This window comes from Pristiophorus japonicus, chromosome 4 (genome assembly GCF_044704955.1).
Source record: "Pristiophorus japonicus isolate sPriJap1 chromosome 4, sPriJap1.hap1, whole genome shotgun sequence".
NCBI lineage: Eukaryota > Metazoa > Chordata > Chondrichthyes > Pristiophoridae > Pristiophorus > Pristiophorus japonicus.
In genome coordinates, this window is record NC_091980.1 from 93355056 (window position 1) to 93376771 (window position 21716).

At 42.1% G+C, this 21716-nt stretch overlaps 1 protein-coding gene across 2 annotated transcripts in view; it reads right to left on the reverse strand.

The window, feature by feature from the left end:
* Window positions 1-21716, reverse strand: part of ablim3 (actin binding LIM protein family, member 3) — a 408687-nt gene that overhangs the window by 172181 nt on the left and 214790 nt on the right. For both annotated transcript variants that reach the window (XM_070878428.1, XM_070878427.1), the window contains exon 4: window positions 17257-17372. In XM_070878428.1, the coding sequence (XP_070734529.1) occupies window positions 17257-17372 (116 nt within the window). The remainder of the gene's footprint in view (window positions 1-17256; window positions 17373-21716) is intronic.

Genomic DNA, 21716 nt, shown 5'->3' on the forward strand with positions numbered 1-21716 from the left:
AGGAACATATGGTCCAAATCATAAAACAGGGCATGCTCCAGATTCAAGGACCCTCCTTTCAATGCCGCCTATCACGCCTCCTGCTTGCCTATAGGTCCCGACCGCATTCGCTCACGGGAGTCCCGCCCATGGAACTACTCATGAAACGTACACTTAAAACTCGGCTGTCCCTTATTCATCCTGTGTGTCAGACATTGTTGAGGGCAAGCGCCAGTCCCAAAATGAATGCCATGACCGTAACTCAAAGGGGAGATGTATAGAAATCGATGACCTTGTATTTGTTCTTAATCACGCTTTGGGGCCCAAGTGGCTTGAGGGTACTGTAATTGGCAAAGAGGGGTATAGGGTCATAGTGGTCAGACTTAACAATGGACAGATATGCCGCAAGCATCTGGACCAAGTAAAAAAAAGATTCAGCATGGACACTGAGGAACCTGAGGAAGATCATGAGATGTTGCCCACACCACCACCAGTGAATGAGCAACAAGAACATTCAGCAACATGCACAGTCCCTGCGGTCAGCCTGGACAGGCTGGAATCACCACAGGTAACAGAGTTGCATGCCAAGGCTCAACAACCAGAGCCCCAACTGCGGCGATCCACGAGAGAGCGTCGACTGCCTGAAAGACTTAATCTTTGACCCCATAAGACGTTGGGGGGGGGGAAGTGATGTCATGTATGTAACCTTCATGTAACTGTAACCTTCATAACAACACTGCATACTGTATACACCTAAGAAATGCACACCTTGACCACAGGGGGTGAACTTGTGGGAGACACTCCTCACCTGATCATCCAGGTATATAAAGGGGGGTCCCACGCAGGGTCATCACTTCTTGGTCCTGTGAATAAAGGTTCAGGTCACAGAGTGACCTTGTCTGCAGAATGTGCCTCATGTGAATTTATAGTAGTGTGTAAGGACATTACAGTATGCCCTTATTTTTAATTGGATACCATCCTTTATTTCTTTAGTTAGCCACGGATAGCTATCTTTTCTTTTACACCCTTTCCTCCTCACTGGAATATATTTTTCTTGAGAGTTAAGAAATATCTCTGGCTTGAAATATATTGTTGCATTTTGTCTATTAAAAAATCTAAAAATGTAACAAATTCCTGGATGTTTGTATTTTATTCAGTGGAAACAACAAAAACAAAAATGACACCAAAAAATTACAGTTCTGGAGATGTTCTAGAACAAAAATAACATGTACATTGAAAGCTACTAAACATAGAAACATAGACAATAGGTGAAGGAGCAGGCCATTTCGCCCTTCGAGCCTGTACCGCCGTTCAATATGATCATGGCTGATCATGCAACTTCAGTACCACACTCCCGCCTTCTCTCCATACCCCCTGATCCCCTTAGCCGTAAGGGCCACATCTCACTCCCTCTTGAATATATCCAACGAACTGTACTCCACAACTTTCTGTGGTCGAGAATTCCACAGGTTCACCAGTCTCTGGGTGAAAAAGTTTCTCCTCATCTTGGTTTCTCCTCATTTCTCCTCAACTCGATAAGGAAAGTCGCCACCTAATAACTCAAACACATTTCCTTTGTTTCAGCACAGTGATGTGCTGCGTTTCTCCCTTTTTCACAATGCAGCATCTAGATGGGAAAGTGCAGGGCCGATTTTAACCCTCCCACCTGACAGGAAAGTGGCAGACAGGTGGTTACATTAGCGGTAGAGTATTACTGCTTTGTTCTCAACCTGAACCTAAACAGGCAGTTTTCTGAGTTGGTCGCAGTGCATACCAGAGGCAGGCGGAGCCCTCATGAATACATGTATATCGAGGTTTTGTGGTGCAATTAAGACCCCGATGCTATTTTAACACAAAATCACAAAAGTCCCGCCAGTGGCCAACCTACCAGTAAAACCTACTGGGATTAGTGTCTTGGAACCACTGAAGCAGTATTAAAAGGGACACTTACCTGCAGATAGTTGGATCATAGGATCTTTGTGCTATTTGAATTGACATGAGGGCTTCTGGATTCCACATAGCTTCTTTGATATTTTTTGTCTTATTTCCCCTCAGTAAGCTTTAGCTTGTTTATTATGGGTGCTATTATTGCCATTTTCATTGGGATGGAGGAAAGCGTGGAGGAGGAGGAGCAGCAGCAACAGCCTCAACAACCAACACCAGCTGTATTTATTAGACGATAGCAGATGAAGGGGGCTGCTTGTAGGAGCACACAGGATATACAGACTTCCTTGGATCTATTCGAGTAGCAGTGCATCTGGAAGATGTGTCTCTCCAGGCATGTTGTTGCAGACCTCTGCAGCCTCCTGTCGTCGAGTCTGCTGGCTGCTGGACCAGGTGACTTTGCTTGGCCAGTGCTTTTCAAAGTCACCACCACCCTTAACTTCTTTACCACTGGTTCCTTCCATGCCATCATCACCCATGCCTCCGCGTCTGCACTACACAGCTGTATTAAAATGACCGATGTGCTGCTTGCCAGGGCTAACCAGTACATCACCTTCCCCATCGACCTCAGCAGTCAACATGAGAGAGCTCAGGGATTTGAAGCAGTGGCTGGCTTTCCTCGCATCAAGGGTGTCACTGACGGCACACATGTTGCAATCAGGGCAGCAGAGCACTCGCCATCAGCATTCATGAATGGAAAAAGATTACCATTCCATTAATGCCCAGGTATTAAACATTCACAGTAACAGGATCATGCACGTTTCTGCAAGGTACACACACAGCTGTCACAATGTGCCTTGAGACATTTCACTTTATAAATGCAAATTGTTGTTGTTGTTGCAACAGTCTACCATCCCTCCAATATTTGATTCTTCCAAAAACAAGGCAGGATGGCTGCTGCTGAACAAGGGATATCCCTGCACCCCATCCGCAGTCATACCATACCTGAGCAACACAGGTATAATCAATGCGATGGGACCTCTAGGTCACAACAGAATTACTGAAGCAGAGGGTCGGGTGTCTAGACAGGTCTGGGGAAGGCTCCACAATATGCTCCAGAAAGAGTCTCCTGCATTATAGAGATGCACTGCATCCTGCAGTCCCTAGCCATACAAAGAGTCCTGTATTTGGAGAAGACACAGTAGCAGCAGCATTCCTCAACAGATGAGGAAGATCAGGGAGAAGATGAGGAAGCAGTAGAAGAAGGAGTGCCAAATCAACATCTTGCCACAAAAGTAGTGAGGGATAAATTAATTGCTCAGTGATTCTGGCAATCTGCTCCCTTCCTGTCCTGAAAGCTCACACAAAGCCCCTCTGCATTAACTGTCCTTGTTACATCTTTCAACACTTCCTTAATCCTGCATTAAAGAACACTGAAACCATTCAGCCAGCTTCTAAATCAATGCTACACTGACAAGGCAGATTCAGAAGCTGCTATGAAAACAAGCTGCAAATCAAAGTGCCAAATATAATAAAGGTGATAAATTTAATCTCCAGCACAATAATTGTCTTCTATTTATTTCTCCCCCAAGTGTCAACCCATGATTCCTTTCTATTAAGAAGGTTTTTAAAATAAAAACAGAAAATGCTGGAGATACTCAGTAGGTCAGTCAACATCTGCAGAGAGAGAAACATTAGTGCTTCAGGACCTTTCATTGACCTGAAATGTGGGCCGGAATTTTGCCACCCTTCAGCGGACGGGATGGGTGGTGGGTCAGCTGATAAATTTTAAATGATTGATAGTGGGTCGGGAATCTGCTGTCAAAACGCGCACACTGGACTTTCCCAATGTCGTGTCTGCCAGCGCTGAGCAGACCAGTTAGGCAGTAGAGGGGGAGGAAATTAAGAATCATTAGTGGCATGTTTACTGCCACTTATCCATGGTTTTTTCACAACTTTTTCTGCAGTGCTTAGACCACTTCTGTCAAGCTGAGGCAGGAGTTTAGTGGCCATTGAATCAGCTGTTGAGTTGACAGCTTCAAATGTACAGTAAAAGCTTCCACCTTACAGAAATATCTTCCTTCAACCAGAAACTCTTCCACAACAGATTCCACTATGCTGCAAGTCTTTACACAAGTCTCCATCCAGTCTGACCTCATTACCTCTCTCAACATTGACAGATCACTTCTGTCATCTCTACTTCACCTGCCATCTATTCCATCAGCATGGATGCCCTTAAAATTTTCAGCTTGGTCCTCAGAGTCCCACCATGATCCACCCCACCATGATCAGCCCCAACACCAGCAGTGCCAGGCACACTAGCAGCACCAGGCACACCAGCAGCACTAACAACACCAACATTGTCCGCAATCAACTGATGCTGCACAGGACATAAGGCATCAGCTCCCGACCACATTGCAGCCCAGGATGCTAGGGATGAGCTCACCATGGCCAGGTTTACGTCACTTGACGCTGTAAAACCTGGCTGCCACATGATGCGCCAAGTTGGCATCAACCCGTACCAACAACACCATAAAACATCCCCACAATGTCTAAGCCATTCCTTTCACACTCATCACCATTGCGGGGTGGAGGGGTGGGTGGGTTACCCTTATGTCTCATCATTCACTGTAACTCACTAAGCCATTTCCGAAGATGCGCAAAAATCTGTCCAAGAAATCAAAGTGTTCAAAGTAAAGGTTTCAAAGTTTGACAGCACATTAACAAAAAGTTCAGATGAACATTGGCTAAAACACCCAAATGCCTATCCTTGTGTTGTTAGTTGATATGATTGCACTAGGATGAGGGCGAGGGGTGCTACAGGGTTTGTAGCTGCGAGCGGCAACATTTGCGCTGCTCGGCAAATTCAGTGTGCCGGTACCGGTGGTGCTAAGGAGTATCGCCTGCCAAGGTTCCTAAAATCGCGGCCAGTTAACTCGGTTTCTCTCTGCACACGGTCGCTTTGCTCGAATGCTCGCATTAACGCCCCCTCTGGCTGTTAACTGAGGCTATAGATAATCGAAAATCCAGCCTTCTCAGGAGTCTGGTTAGATTAAACCAAATAGGCGATGCTTGATTTCCATATTTGGAAGATGCAAGCTTTCCTAATCTAAAGGCCAGATGTTCCAGCAACATTGTCAGTTTTGTGCTTGTGAGAATCTGCAATTTGGGCCAACTTGTTCCTGTAAATGCTGCCTTTGTGCATTCCAAAACCTACCTCTGCAGCATGGCTGTCAAACCATCTATACAGTAACAACCCATTAAAATTGTTCTTTCCTTTCTTATAGCCACATTATCAGTGGTGCTACTGTATAGTATAATAACATTAAAATGAATTAGTTGATGTGCTGCATATTTTTTCTCGCAGTGCACGATGGACAATGTATGGATCACTTGTAGAATCATGGCATGATACAGCACAGAAGGAGGCTATTCGGCCCATCATGCCCATGCCAGCTCTTTGGTAGAGCTATCCAATTGGTCCCACTCCCCTACTCTTTCCTCATAACCCTGTAAACATTTTCCTTTCAAGTATTCATCTAATTGCCTTTGAAAGTTACTGCTGAATCTGCTTCCACCACCCTTTCAGGCAGAGCATTCCAGATCACATCAACCTGCTGCATTAAAAATTGATTTCCCCATGTCGCCTCTGGTTCTTGTGCCAGTCACCTTAAATCTGTGGATACGGACTCTTCTGTCACCATTCATGATTTTGAAGACTTTTATCAAGTCTTCTCTTGACCATCTCTGCTCTAAGGAGAACAATCCCAGCTTCTCCTGCCTATCCATATAACTGAAATCCCTCATCCCTGGTACTATTTGAGTAAATCTCTTCTGCATCCTCTCTAAAGCATTGACATTCTTCCTAAAGTGTAGTGCCCAGAATTTAACGCAATACTCCAGCTGAAGCCTAACCAGCATTTTACAAAGGTTTAGATAATTGACTTGCTTTTGTACTCCTTGCCTCTATTAATAAAGCCAAAAATCCCATATGCTTTTTTAGCAGCTATCTCAACTTGTTCTGCCACCTTCACAGATTCGTATACATACACCCAGATCTCTCTGTTCCTGCACCCACTTAAAATTCAATCATTTAGTTTATATTGGGCCTAAAATTGCAGTCAGAAGCTTCCTTCATACGAACGCCATCGACCTGAAAAAAAATCTATGAATCTACATGATCGTCTTGGAGAAACGTCGGCGGCCGAGATTCACTGCGCAGCGCACGGGGACCTGTCCAAACTGGAGCCACATGAGTCTGGACGACCAATCACTATGCAGTATTCTCGCATTGATAATAATGGGAACTCCGTTTGCATAACATCTCATTACTATCAGAGAAAAAACCCGAAAACACCCAAACACAGCATAATACATAAATAAAACACCTCACATATTTAAAATTAATTGTAATTAAATATAATTAAATGTTTTGGAAAAAAAATATATATTTTTGAATTTTTTTTAATGTGTTTTAATAGTGTCAAAATTAAACTTACGTTAATGGACATGGTTTTTACTATAAAATGTGTATTTAAATGTAATTTTTATATGATTTAAAACTCTTATGCTGGTAAAAGTAAGCTATGTGTGTGCTTTCACCAGGAATAAAAGTTTGAAGGACATTCGCTGGGCAAATAGCCCAATCTCGGCCGTGCGAATGTCCTGCTCCTGGGGTTGTGGAGGATCTGTATGGAGAAATCTTGACAGATCGGAAAAGCCGTTTTTCAGTGCATGCGCATCGCACCCCGAAAATCGGCTTTTGGGAAGTCTCGCCGGATCCGGGCGCACTTTGTACGGAACCAGTGAGGCCGGAATTTTAGCCCTAATGTGTCTCCTCATTCTTCTCACCACAATAAGGGGTGTCGCAGTTGTGGTGAGGTGGATTGGTTGGGCTCTTTGCCTTTCCATCATTGTTCATAGGTTTAAATGTAACCTTTAGGGCTGCTGACCAAGGGCCGTGTGGCTCTTTGTTGGCCGGCACGGACACACTGAACCGGAATGGCCTCCTTCTGCACTGTAAATTTCTATGTTTCTATGTTTTTATGTTTCTAATGGATCTTCACACTTCTCAGCGATAAATTTCATCTGCCATGTGTCTGCCCATTTCACCAGTCTGTCTATGTCCTCCTGAACTCTGTACTATCTTCCTCATTGTTTACTACATTTTTAAGGTTCGTGACATCTGCAAACTGTGAAATTATGCCCTGTATACCCAAATTCAGCTCAGTAATATATATGTATCAAAATGTATAAAACACTTACAAAAAGTAGAAAGCACAGGGAGTGAAACAAAAATTCTTTAGAAGAGTGGAAAATGCACTTTAATGAATGTTGAGTTTAAAATGTTAAAATTGGAAACTTGCATTGTAAGGAGTAAGCATGATAAAGACTTGGATGTGCTGTGAATTACATCTAAGAATCTAAGACAATTGAATATTAAATTATAATTATATATTAGAGTAAGTTGGTACTCAATAACCAAAGCACATTTCTTTTGTTTCAGTAATGATGTTTTTTAAAGAAGTGACAGCAGAGAGAGTGCAGTAGATGTAGTTTCTCTTCTTAGGCAGTCCCTCGGAGTCGAGGATGACTTGCTTCCACACTAATATATGAGTTCTCAGGTGACTGCTGAGTCCAATGCGGGTCTCAGTCACAGGTGGGGCAGACGGTGGCTGAAGAGATGGCTGGGTGGGGTGCTTGGATTGTCGTGCGCTCATTCCGCTGTTTGCGCTTGGCTTCCACTTATTCCTAGCGAAGAGACTCGAGGTGTTCGGCGCCTTCCCGGATGCTTCTCCTCCACTTTGACTGGTCTTGGGCCAGGGATTCCCAGGTACCAGTGGGGATGTTGCACTTTTTCAAGGAGGCTTTGAGGGTGTCCTTGAAGTGTTTCCTCTGCCCACCTGGGACTCACTTGCCGTGTCGGAGCTCTGAGTAGAGCACTTGTTTTGGGAATCTAGTATCGGGCATGCAGATGATGTGGCCCGTCCATCGGAGCTGATCGAGTGTAGTGAATGCTTCGATGCTGGGGATGTTGGCCTGAGCGAGCACACTAACGCTGGTGCGCCTATCCTGCCAATGGCTTTGAAGGATCTTGCAGAGGCAGCATTGGTGGTACTTCTCCAGTGCTTTGAGGTGCCTACTGTACATAGTCCATGTCTCTGAAGCACATAGGAGAGCGGGTATCACTACTGCGCTGTAGACTATGAGCTTGGTGCCGGATTTGAGGTCCTGGTCTTCAAACACTCTCTTCCTCAGGTGACCGAAGGCTGCACTGGCACACTGAAGGCAGTGTTGGACTTAGTCATCGACATCAGCCCTTGTTGACAGTAGGCTTCTGAGGTATGGAAAATGGTCCACGTTGTCCAAGGCTCAGTCATGAATCTTGATAATTGGGGGGCAGTACTGTGTGCCGAGACAGGTTAGTAGAGGATCTTTGTCTTACAGATGTTTAGTGTAAAGCCCATACTCGCGTACACTTTGGTGAAAGTGTTGATGATGATTTGGAGTTCGACCTCCAAGTGCGCGCAAACGCAAACGTCGTCTGCATACTGTAATTCAATGACAGAGGATGGGCGACCTTGGATCTGGACTGGAGGCGATGGAGGTTGAACAATTTCCTGTTTGTTCTGTAGATTATCTCCACTCCAGCGGAGAGCTTATTAGGATGAGATGGAGTATTACAGCAAAGAAGACCAAGAAGAGCGTTGGCACGATGACTAAGACTTGCTTAACCCTGGTCCGCACATGCATTGGGTCTGTGGTGGATCCATCGGTCAGGATCACGGCTTGCATGTCATCGTGAAGCAGGCAGAGGATGGTGACAAACTTTGAGGGCAGCCGAATTTGAGGAGGACACTCCATAATCCCTCACGGTCGACAGCGTCGAAGGCCTTTGTGAGGTCAAAGAAGGCCATGTACAGAGATGTAGTTTACAGGATTTTTACAAGGTCTTTAATAATGTGTCTCATAAGCGGCTTGTTAAAAAAACACAGGCAGCTGATATAAAAGTAAATGTAGCAGAATGGATAGAAACTTGGTTGAGGTAACTACGAGTTAGGGTAAATGGATGTTGATTGGACTAGAGAAGAGTTAGAAATGGTGTACCTTAGAGGTCACTGTTGGGTACACTTTCATTCTTTGTACTTATGGATTAAAAAAGAAAGAAACACTGCATTTATATAGCATCTTTCACAACTTAATGACTTTACAGCCAATAAGTGCCTTTTTAAGTAGTCACTGTTGCTTTGTAAACAAATCCATCAGTCTATTTACACACAGCAAGATCCCACATACAGCAATGAGATATATGACTAAGTAAATTAAATATTAATCTGTTTTGGTGGTGTTGATTGATGGATACACTTTGGCCAGGACACTGGAAGAACTCCTCTGTTCTTCTCCAAATAGAGTCATGGGATCTTTTATGCCCATCTGAGAAGGCAGGGGTGATTTTCAACTGCTGATAAGTGGCATCTCTGAAAAAGTTCCACTCTCTCAATAAAGTATTAAAATATCAATCGATATCTTGTGTTCAAGTCCTGAAGTGGGACTATGAACCCACAAATTTCTGACCCAGAGGTGGGTGTACTACCAACTGAGCCGTACTAACAATTTTCCAAATGTGTGCTGTCAATGGGGGGTCGCCAGCTGGCCACACGTATTTGGAAATTGAGGGTTTGTTGCTCTCGATATTCCATCCTTTTAATAAGTAATGAAATTCTATCCTTAACATTTTCTGCAATGATCTAAATGCCATAAATGTTTATAATATTGTTTTTAGATGAAAAGAAAGGTGCACATATTCTCATAGCTGATTTTTAAAAAAATGGTATCATTTAGTTATATTTAAATGTTATGGGCATAACTATTTCTAGAGAATTCCTGTATTGAGATACAATTTTTTCAATAATTGCACACACTGTTTAATGGCAAGAAAGTTACCAATCCTGAGGCTACCTAATTAAAATGGTGACAGCATATTATTACTTCAATTAATTCCAATACTGTTGAATTTATTTTTATGGTAACTTTCTTTAAAGAAATGACAGCTTGAATTAACTGAGTATAGTTTTGCCTGAACATAAAGCAGCTGAAGTATGTGGGTTAAAGTTGGGTGTGACTGCAGAACTTGGGCTTAGTCACTGTGATAGAGCTAAGGAACAATACCGTTCTCCTTAGTTTGGCTTTGAAATGACTCAGCTTTTGTTTTTAAGCAATAACATAGAAAGAATTACATTATGGCACTGCACCAAGTTTTCATATTGCCATGGAGCCAAAGGAAGGAATATTATTTTTATAGGTATTAGACTACACCTTTGGTATTCAGAAACATTTCAAAATTATAGATGTTATTGATGACTACTGCCATTTTCAACACCTGCAAATTGGGTTCATGTTACATAATAGAATTTTGATTTTCCCCAACTACAATTTCTGATTATTTGTATTCTAATTCAGAATTAAAAATAAACCTGCTTCTTAAACTGGTGGTGCAGTCCGTTAGAACATTGCCCTTCCAGCTCAATGGGTCGAAATCCGATTAGAATCTCTCCCTGATGTTTTGAGTTAAATGAGGTTGTGTTGCTTCACTGAGGTTACCAGTTGACATACATCATTACCTGGACCTGAAATTTAACACAGTTGGCACCTCCAGCAAGCAGTCAATCCCAATCTCTAACTCTCTTTTTCTCTTTCTCTCTCCATGACAGGCCATGAGCATGACTAGCACATTGGGAAAAAGAAAAGCTGCACTGATACAGCAGGAAGTACTCTTCTGCCACAAGTATATAAGCTGTTGAACATGACTTGCTACCCTTTCTCCTTCACTTAGCCAAGTGACTGAAGCTTTCCACTGATGCAATTAATGTCGCCTTATTGACGGATGAAAGAATGCTTCACTGCTGTGTAATGGCAGTTCACTCAAGTTCTGCTCTGTTCAAATATTAATAATTAAGGCTGGGATTTCAACTCTTCTGCTGAGAAAACTAATGCTTTACTATAAAGGTAGCACACCTGCAAAATGTTTTCTTTAATAAAATAATATATTCCAGTGACACTTGTGCTTTTAATAAAGAATATCATCAGGTAATAATATTCTCTAAATAACTGTCTTTTTTAAAATTACAGATACAAAGGGTGTGATTTACTCAGTTCACTAACTTCAATGGCAAAGTATAGACTGGGATTATAGCTGTTTTACTATTTTTCCATTAAAATTAGTGAATAGAAGAAACCCACCCTTAAGACCAACACACTCAATTTCAGAAATGATAGCACTGATATAAAATAATGATTATCAGAATGGCAAATAATGCAACAGAAATAAGCTAGATTGTATTTGGACAGATCTTTGTATGAGAAGATGTGAACACAATTATAAACTGTTTATATTCAGAATTTATGGATGACTAAATATGACACAAATTATATTTTATCAGAACTTACAGCATTGAACAAATGTGTTTTAACATGTGTAAGCACATACTTCACATACTTCAAACCAGTTGGCTTTCTATTACCAACATAAAGTATGCTCTTACATTAGAATAAGGCGAGTACACTATGTGACTCAACTATGTTTTGATTGCGATATTGTAATATTATAGAGAGGTGTACCTGTTTCCCAGATTGTCTCTGTTGTTAGGCCATAGTTAGAGAGTACTGTGCGTGTTTGTGCATGCCTCATTATAGAAAGGCACAGAGTAGGATAAGGCCAAGGTTGGTAAACTATAGTTATGAGGAGCTACTTGAGGTACTAGGACTATTTTCAATGGAGCAAAAATGGCTAAAAGGAGATTTAATAGAGGTTTTTAAACGAATAAGGGTATTGATTGGATAAATTGAGAAAGACTATTCCTTCTGGTTGGGGAATTAGTGACGAGACATCAAAATGGTCACCAAGGCTGGGCTTTTGCTGGAACTCAGAGGAATGGGGATAGGTGGTGGGTCAGCTGTTAAATTTTAAATGATTAACAGCAGGGTCCTGACCCGCTGTCAACCTGCCACCACACTGCTTTCTCAGATGTCGGTTCTGTCAAAGCTGAACAGACTCCATACGCAACGGCGGGGGAGGCAGTTTAGGTCATTATGACCCTTTTAAGAGTCTATTAAGAAGAATTTTCAGTTGAATTTACCATTTTACCAGGTTGTCCACGAGATTTACACTGCTCGGGGATCATGTCAGGTAAGAACGTCGGGAGTTATATGACCATGAATTCATTTATTTGTTTAATAGCTGCAAATGTGCTATAAAAGCTCCCATCTCACAGCTGTTCACTTTCAAAGATCAAAAGCAGTTGCTTACTGCATTTGGAAGGCAAATTGAGCTTTATGCAGGTTGTGTTACAAATCTCTGTATCCAGTGTCACCTCATTGCAACAACCTCTCTCACCATTGCCAGATCACTTCTGTCATCTCAAGTTCACTGACCATCTATTACATTAGCATCGGTGCGCTTGAAACTATCCACCTTGGTCCTCAGAATTTGACCACGATCAACCCCAGCACCAGCAACACCAGGCACACCAGCAGCACCAACAACAACACCAACCTTCCCTGCAATCAACTGCTGCTGCAGAGGATACAGGGCATCAGCACCAGACTACATTGCTGCCCAGGAGGTCAGGGATGGACTAACCATGGCCAAATTTATTTCATTTGGTGCTGTACACCCTGGCTACCACATGATGTACCAGGTTGGCACCACCCCAAACCAACACCATAAAACATCACTACAATTCCCAAGCCATTCCTTTAACACTTATCACCTTTGCGGGGGGTACCATTATATCTCACTATTCACTACAACTCACTAAGCCAAAGGTGCACACAAATTTGTCCAAGAACGCAAAATGTTTAAAATAAATATTTCAATGTTTAACAACACATTAACAAAAACTTTACATGTACATTGGATAAAACACCCAAGTTCCTACCCTTGAGTGTTGTTAGTTGGTATGATTGCACTAGGATGCTGTGTGAGTAAGGATGTGTAGTAGTGGGGGAGGGAAGGCAGAGTGATGGGGATGTGATGAATGGCACAGCAAGATGGGGTTGACTGTCACTTTGCAGTATTGTTTTGTGATCCACTGAGATCATTGAAAGGTTTGCACCACTGTAGCCTGATTCTCCTGACGACATCCTTACTTGTGTCTTTCTGTGCAATGTACATCCAGGTGGCATTGATCTCCTGGGGAGGTCTCTTCTGCCCATTGGAAGGGAAGCATTCTGTGATTCCCTCCATAAGCATAAGCATATGGAGGGAGTCATGGGAGAGCTTGGGTGCAGTTGTGCACCTTTGTGCAGTGTTTGTCAGTGTTTGCTGCACCACAATGCTGTAGAACACTGACAGCACAACTGTCAAAGTAAATTTGGAAATGGTCCCTTTAAGGAAACCTGCTGATGATGTGTCATCAAATGACATCATCAAACCTGCTTCCTTCAATTGGCCGGGAAAGGCGCTGGGTGGGCTTAATAAGCCCAATCAGCGTAAAATCATTTCAACACAGCTGGCTGGAGCCAGCATTGAGGCTGAGACCCACCACTGACCTCCATCGCACCAGACCCGCCTTGGTAGATGAAATCACGGCCTAAGAGAAGTTAGGAAAAAATGACTTTATGTAGAGGGGGTTGGAGAAAGGAATGCCTCACACATGGACACAAAGATATCTTATGATGAGTGTTCCCGATTGTGGAAACAGATGGAATAATAATTCTAGTAGTCTGTCCCTGCCGAAGGAGGATTTGAAAGTTGGAATAACTGTATGGATGGATGACAAAATATACATTTTAAAAGGAATGCCTTAATATGTTTTCTTTCTTGTAGCCAGGACATAAACACTTTGATCTTTGAATATAAAAGATCAAAAGTAGAACTATAGCTGGTTCAGCACAATGTCTTAATGGAGAGGAAGTGTGATTATGGAGTGAGGGAACAATGGCAACAGCTGTATCCTGCCCTGGCTAAACCACACCCTACCAGAGCAGGATCTCTACATGACCAATAACATGTTTGGACTTCCAATGGTTGCCAGTTGTCAGGCAACCTAGGAAAATATTCTTGCCAAGATCAGCTTGGAAAGTTTCACTTCAAAGAAAACCAGTTCTTTCCCCTGTACTCAGGAAGGTTAAAAGTAAACTAGGAATAAGGTAGGGAAATCTAATGTACACTGGAGTACTTTAATTATAATGCCGTGCTTACGAGCTGAACATTTTGCATACAATAAAGAGTTGTTTATTGTAGGGACTATTCATAAGAGTATATAAGATTATAACACTGCTATATATTGTTTACAGATGCTCAAGCAATATAAATTATATTACAATTATTTATAGGAAACTATGGATGTGCATTTCAAATAACTAAACATTGAATCTCATCATCATCATCAAAGGCGGTCCCTCGAACGAGGATGACTTGCTTCCACGAGAGTTCACAGGTGTTTCAATGAAGGACCCGATGTTCCAGTCCTTAACTCCAGTTGAGGGGGTGAAAGATGCCTGTGTTTGAGTTTTTTTAATGTGTGGTGACCGTTGCACATCAGCCACCACACAGGCTTGACAGAGCTAGGCCTTTATCCAGCGGCAAGGATTAACCAGGACAACTGCATGGACCTAGGCATGGACCTAGTGCGCACACATATCGCAGTGTGGGCAGGTCCATGCTGCCCTGGGCCCTCGGCTCTGCTGGACCCTGTACCCTCATTTGCCACACCTCCGCCACGATGTTCCAGGGCCCAGCGCTCCAGCTCTATTTATAGCCCCGACTTGCGGTGGTGCTCTCACACAGGTCGGAGCATGTTATCTAAACTGTTACTTAGAATTTACCGAGACAGCTCAGGATTTATCACAAAATGTTGCCTAATTTCAGAACAACTTGGCTCACCTTTACCGCGCCACATCAAATGGTTGAGCCATAGAAAATGTGGGCCAATTGAGCAGGGAGTCCTACCACCGCACTCCCGCCCTGACTTGTATGTCCCTTCTCCCACCCCAACAGTAAAGACAAAGTGCTGTCCCTTCACTGCCCTGACACAGATAAATGATGGTCGGGCTGTGGAGGGAGTGGGTATGACCATCTTGCGATTTCCCTGCCTTCTGCCATTGATCACTTCAAACACTAGGGACTGCCATGAGAGAGGTGGTGATAGTCCCTAGGCCAACTGTGGAAAGCCAGCAGAAGTCCCTTGAGGAATGAAAGAGTGCAGAAGCGGGCACATCCCTTGAAAACCCAGCCTGGTTGATTCACATTGTAGATTTTTTAAAAACATATGTCTGGATTTTAGAAAAAATATTTAATTCGGAGATGGTGGAATAGGTCAACCTGGGTGAAGTGGAATTTGTTTGTCAATTGTTAAAAAGATTTGGATGATCTGGCTTTTGTTGAGGAGTTGAACTAATCTGGTAATGCCTTTGTCATTCCAACTATGAAATCCACCCATGTCAAATATTTGCGGGAGTTGTCAACCTAGGCAATCTAGGAAAATATTCGTGCCAAGATCAGCTTGGAAAGTTTTTGGGGAGGTGCAGATTTCTCTCCAGATAGACATGTTGTTGCTTTTATTGAGTGATTCTGGGCGAGGTTAAAAGAGAATTTCTTTACACCGATAATTGTTAGCACGTGGAATGCTTTGCAAAGGGAATAGTTGAGGCAACGATGATTGTATCTTTTAATGGAAGAGTAGCTAAAAATTTAAAACAGAAGAATGGGATGGGGACAAGGCAATGAGATTAATTTTGTATTGCTTTGGCAAAGAGCTAGCACAGACATGATAGGCCATGTGGCCTCCACCTGGACTGCAAGCGCCTATGATTCTATTTTTCTTAGTGTGCATTAAGGGCAGGCTGTGTAAAGGTGTTGGCTGAAGGACCCTGGTCTCTATGCTCAGTCATGGGTTTTGGGAAGAGGCCCATTTTCAGGCCTTATTCCCCCAGAGTTGAGCTTTGCAGCAGTCGTGGATGAAGCTGGGAAGGTTGAGTACTCCCTACTGCTTGGTGAGCTGCAGACATTTCTGTGGCTTCTTGCCTGCCCACAGAAACCTAGAGATGTGAATAGCCAACAGATTCCCCCACAAATATATCTCTACCCTCTGTACATGATTGCTTCCAGGCACAAATTGCCTTAAAGAAGCTTGGGAACCAGACCGGGGCTGCCAAACAACAGCCAAAGAATGGGGAAAAGTATGGATGCAGATACCTCACAACTATCACTTGCAGTAGAATGCTCAAAGGCCAGTTCAAGAGAATACATTGAATGTACGGCACTGCACATTTAGTCCATGAATTCCATTCATTCCTGGGGACTGAATGCTGGAAGGCTATGGCCAGAGCTGTACAAGCCAAAGATGGGCAGAGGAAATGTTACAAGGACACCCTCAAAGTCTCCCGAAGACACCTGGGAGTCCCTGGCCAAAGATCGCCTAGGTGAAGGAAGTGCATCCAGGAGGGTGCTGAGCACCTCGAGTCTCACCGCCGAGAGCATGCAGAAATCAAACGCAGGTAGCGGAAAGAGCATGCGGCAAACCCGTCCCACCCTCCCTTACCCTCAACGACTATCTGTCCCACCTGTGACAAGGACTGTGGCTCTCATATTGGACTGTTCAGCCACCTAAGGACTTATTTTAAGAATGGAAGCAAGTCTTCCTCAATTCCGAGGGACTGCCTATGACTCTGCTGGACACTTTCAAGTGCTGCCTTCTTACCTGACCTTTCTGGACAAAAATGTAGAAGTCACCGAGAACATGACAGATCACAATCCTGCAGATCCAAGCTTATGTCTCCTGAACTTGCCCATTTTGGAGGAAAACCCTCATGGAACACACAGACTATTGTAATTGGTACTGCTAGCTGTAAGATGATGCATCCCCACTATAGCGGAACACTGCCTTCCCCACAACAAATGTGAGTAGAACACGTGTAAGACGTATCCAAATCAGAAAGGGTGATGTATGGACTCTGCTTGTAATTTGGAAAGTGCCAGAGAGTCTGGAACCCATTTCTGTAAAAATTTACAACACAAACTCCTCCCCACAGATGCAGACCACCCATCAAGGAGGCCAAAGACGAAATACAAATTACAACAATATGCCAAGTGTTACTCATCATGAGCTCCACTTTAGCTTTAAAATGTGACCTGTTTTGTTGCTTGTCATCTTAAAGAACAGGTCCACATGTTTAAATCAGTTTGCAATCTGTGCCAATTTCAGTAATCATTAATGTCACTCCTAACATTTCCCTGAAATTAACAGTTCTGTGTAACCGAAGGACTGAATTAAGTTACTAATAGGTATGTAAGTACGTAAGAGGAAAATATTAAGTGAGGATACAAGAGAAAGGATAGAAGCATACAAAGGAAATTAAGCCAGCAAGAAAGAAAAGGAATGGCAAACTTACGACTGGGTCCATGAATCTTTATAGGCTCAGAAGCGGTAACCAATGTATGAGAGCACTGCTGACACACACAGTCTTTCCCACTGAAAGTAACGCGGTCTCCAACTGGGAATGGCTTCCTAAAAGGGAATAACAAGGACTTTAGATACAAGTGAATACAATTCCTGATCATCGCTGTGACGCTGCTCTTCAAAATATAATTACTTACTCACAATAACATTCCAATTTAGCCACATAGAAAGAAAGGCAGGCTGAAGAATGGCACCTGTTTTCTAATCATGAATATGTTGAGCTGTTAAATGACAATTGTTTGGAATTATATTCCCCATGTGTCTAATTTACTGTATAATCTGTGTGCAATAAGCATGCAATATTTGTCTAAGCATCTTATTAATCAAAACACTCAATATTGTAGCTGTGTTCACTTGGCTCCAATGTAATGGGGTTGTTGGTCTTTTGACAGAAATCAACAGCTAAACAACAAAATGAAAAGTGCCAATGGGATTGACGCCAAGGGGTAGATTTTCAGCTTGCTGCCCAGGCATAAATCTGTTCCTTCAGATTGGCCATCCATTATAGAACCCACTCAGTTCCATTATCAGCTATAACAGATCCCACTTCTGCTGGTAGTCATCTACATTCCTTTAATATGTCTTCCAACCATGTCCATTCCCCCATTTTGATGGATCAATTCCTACCAATAGAATCACATTTGAAAACATTAGCTCTTACAGCTCAGTTGAGACACCTTTCAGATCAAGATATGTACATTAATCAAATAATATATAAAGTAATACAAAAGCAAAATACTGCGGATGCTGGAATCTGAAATAAAAACAGAAAATGCTGGAAATCTCAACGGGTCAGGCAGCATCTGTGGAGAGAGAAATAGAGTTAACCTTTCAGGTCGATGACCCTTCGTCAGAATATATAAAGTAATATAACATCTTTTGCTGACATTGTAAAGGAATTCTGTAACATGATAAGTGGCCATTGGAGGAAAGTTCCATTTTGGAATCACATCAATCACACTGCAGCAACAAGTTTCAAAATTAATTTCTAGTAACATGGCAATTTCTGCTAGAAGCAGTTAAAATTTTCAATGACAAAGGATAAGGATTTAGGTAATTTTGTAGTTTGGATTTTTCTGAATCCTTTGTTTAAATTAAAACATCTGCAGATGAGTGGAGAGAGCCTTTGCTGGACTACAGGTGAGATCAAACTGGCTGGGCTTTGAAGAGATCCTCCTCTCAGTTGGCCATCAAAAAAACAGCTGCTTCGCCTTCTGCTCCCACCCTATTTACTGTACTGAGTGGTAATCTAGTCTAAAAATCCACTTAAGCTTGAAGAGGTTATTCCTTAAGGCTTCCTTATTTTACAAACTTATTCAGCTGTTCTGATTTTATACAAAATTGCTCTTTCTTTGATCATTTTTTTACTCTTCCTTCAGCTATTTTTCCCAAATGTTGAATACATTTAGCTTCCTCCCTCTGTTTTCATATTTCAGTGATCTGCGCCCTGGAGTCTATATTTGTCTACTCTCATATTCTTTCTAGTTTGTCAGTATTCACTATAGGCCAAAAGTTCACCTTACTCTGGCCCGGTTTAGGTCTGTAAACAGGGTGGTAGTGAGAGAACAATTGGGCAAAAAAACCCGGCAACTTACTGCTGGAAGTCATGCTATTGCTAATTATGGGTGATTCTCGAGTTAATCAGCCAGCACTCCCACTGGAAACAGGCGGGAGACTAATTAAAATATTCAAATGGGGGTCAACTGACGTTTCCAGGACCACCAACACCTAATTTTGTGTCAATCAGCGCTGCCACTAATACTTTCTTAACCTACTCAAAAACCACTGGCAGTACAGATTGGGAGGCAGCCACTACCTTGCTCTTTAAAACGATCCTTAGCTGTTGTCATGGAAAGCTGAAAGCAGATCTGGTAGTCACTGGCCCGGATTTGACTGTGGTAAATAAGGCGAAACTGTCAGCGTTTGCCATCAGTACCCCTCTGAAATTGATTGTAACTTCAGGATTTAGCGCATGCGCAGCTAAGCGCGGGAATCCTGAAGTTGTGATCAGTCAGAGCAGCGATATGGAATTCCCTATAGTCGGCAATCAGTGAAATCAGCCGAACTGGTGAAAACTTAAGCTTTTCTGCTGTAATATCATTGTTAAACATTCCATAAAAAGTTTAGACTTGTTGGAATAGGTGTAACTGAGGTTTTAACAATGTAATGACTGCTGAACAACTGTTTTGGCTTTGAAAAATGAAGGATATATTTGTGGAATGTCAAATTTTTCCATTATGATAGAAAATTACTAGATTTTTAAGATAATAAAAAATGTTTTTTTTTAAAGTTTGTTTATAATATTTCAGCTTCTACCTTAACCTCAAGTGTATGTCCTAATCTTTATTTTGCCCTCTGTAAATCTTTTACAAAGTGAATTGAATCGGTGTTTTTTATTTCCAGGTTTGTGGTCTGTGAGAATTCTTCAATGTGATTGGCTGCTTAGACAGCTCTCTGCTGGGATCCCCTCATGACAGCACTAAATTCAAATTAACGTCAAGAAGGCTCAACTTTTCATCACAAGATCTTTATGAGCAGCTTTCTTCGAGGTCAGCAGTGATCACCGTCGCTTCGCTGCTGATCGCAAATTAAGAGCCAATCTTTCCGTCATTCTGGAGTTTTGAGCTTTAAGGCTTCTATAGGTTCATCGCCTTGCTGTGTGCTCTTAAAAGTTTGTGTTATTGGAATCTTCTGCTCCGTTTAATTCCAGATCCTTCAGCACTTCCCTTTTACATGTTGCTGCCCACCTATGATGAGCATTTGCATTGTCAGGCTTTCCCACCTTCCCGATTAGCGTTGGCAGCTCACCTGTTCTATTTAAATGAGGTCCAACCACCTAAATTAATTGGGCCTGCTGCCAACACCATCGGGTGGGCAGAGCAGATACCCCATCTACTACTGCTAAATCTGCGCTCCACATCAACATCGATTAAATGTGTGTTCCCACTCCTGCTTTATAAAATCTCAGTGATACTCCATTGGTTTTATAGATCTCTTTAAATAATCAATATTCCTTTGCCTTTGCAATAGATTTGGTGAAAGATTATATTCAGATTTTTCCTATTTGACTCATTTTAAATTACAATTTACCATTTGTGTGCCAATGTACATTCTTAGCTTGCTCAAAATTAATTGCCATTTGCAATTCACCCGTTTTGGATTTTATACTTTTCCTCTGAACATCCTGCTTTTAAAATATTTCTCAAAGCTACTAGATTGCTGTTGAAAATGAACATACACTAATTAAACTATGACGAAAACCAGCAGCATACCACAACCAGGAGGAAGTGAAAAGAACAACACCAGTTCCCTTTACTGACGTTAGCTTCCGTACAAACTTTTTGTGAGACAAACAAAACAGTGTTGTGCATGACAGTCCCGGAGGAGCTACTGTTACTTTGAATGAGAGAGGTTGATCTAAATCCAAAACTAGGGTGAATTTGGTCAAATTAGAATTTTGTTTTCTAAATAAGTACGATTTAGTTCAGTTCAATCCAATTTGGATTTGGCAATTATATCTCGAGTTTAATTCTAAAACTCTAGAGGATGCAATTTCTCTGCTAAATAAAGCTTTGTGACATCACCCTTACAGATTAGTGATAAGAGTCCACACCATTATAAATATCAAACTGGTTACTTATAATTACCATTAATGTTAATATTTCTTCATTTCATTTTGTTCATTTTTGGGAAACATTTTTGTTTAAGCATTCAGTTCAAGTGACATCAGTAACATAGCTTCTGCACAGCACTGTGCTCAAGGTGTTCTCAAAAATATAACTAAATTAATTTAAAATGCTCAGTAGATCATTCATTGGATGTGGCAAGGTTTCCAATTTCTGGTAAACAAGCCTTTACATTTACATTAATTGTATATTTAATTATTTCCATTCCATAGCATGAAGTAAATTACATTACTGTATTAAAAGGAAAAATTTGCATTGTATTAAGTATAAAGGCCCCATCCATTTCACTGACCTTAGACAGCAATGTATTGTACAACACTTTTATTTTCAGGGGTGTATGAGCCAGATTTGTATCCCATCATATTGTTCGAATACGTTTGATCAATGCAAATAGATAAAGAGTTATCTCTGGATGCAGTCGCATGGCTGATGTTGAAATGCTATTCAATCAGTAATTTTTATCCACATACAGGCCTCAATTTTGGCCCAGCCCGTTTTTCGGCGCACTTACCGGAGCTTTTCTCCATTTGAAGTGCACCGAAAAATTTCCTTCCCACTTTGGCCGCTGTTCGGACTCTCCCCTGTAGTCGCGCAGTGTGGCCAGTCAAGTCGGGGGTGGAGCCAGCGTTTTGCACTGAAAACTGTGCCGGGAGATCTGCACATGCGTTGTGGAGTCCGCTGGCGATGTCTGCACATGCGTAATGGA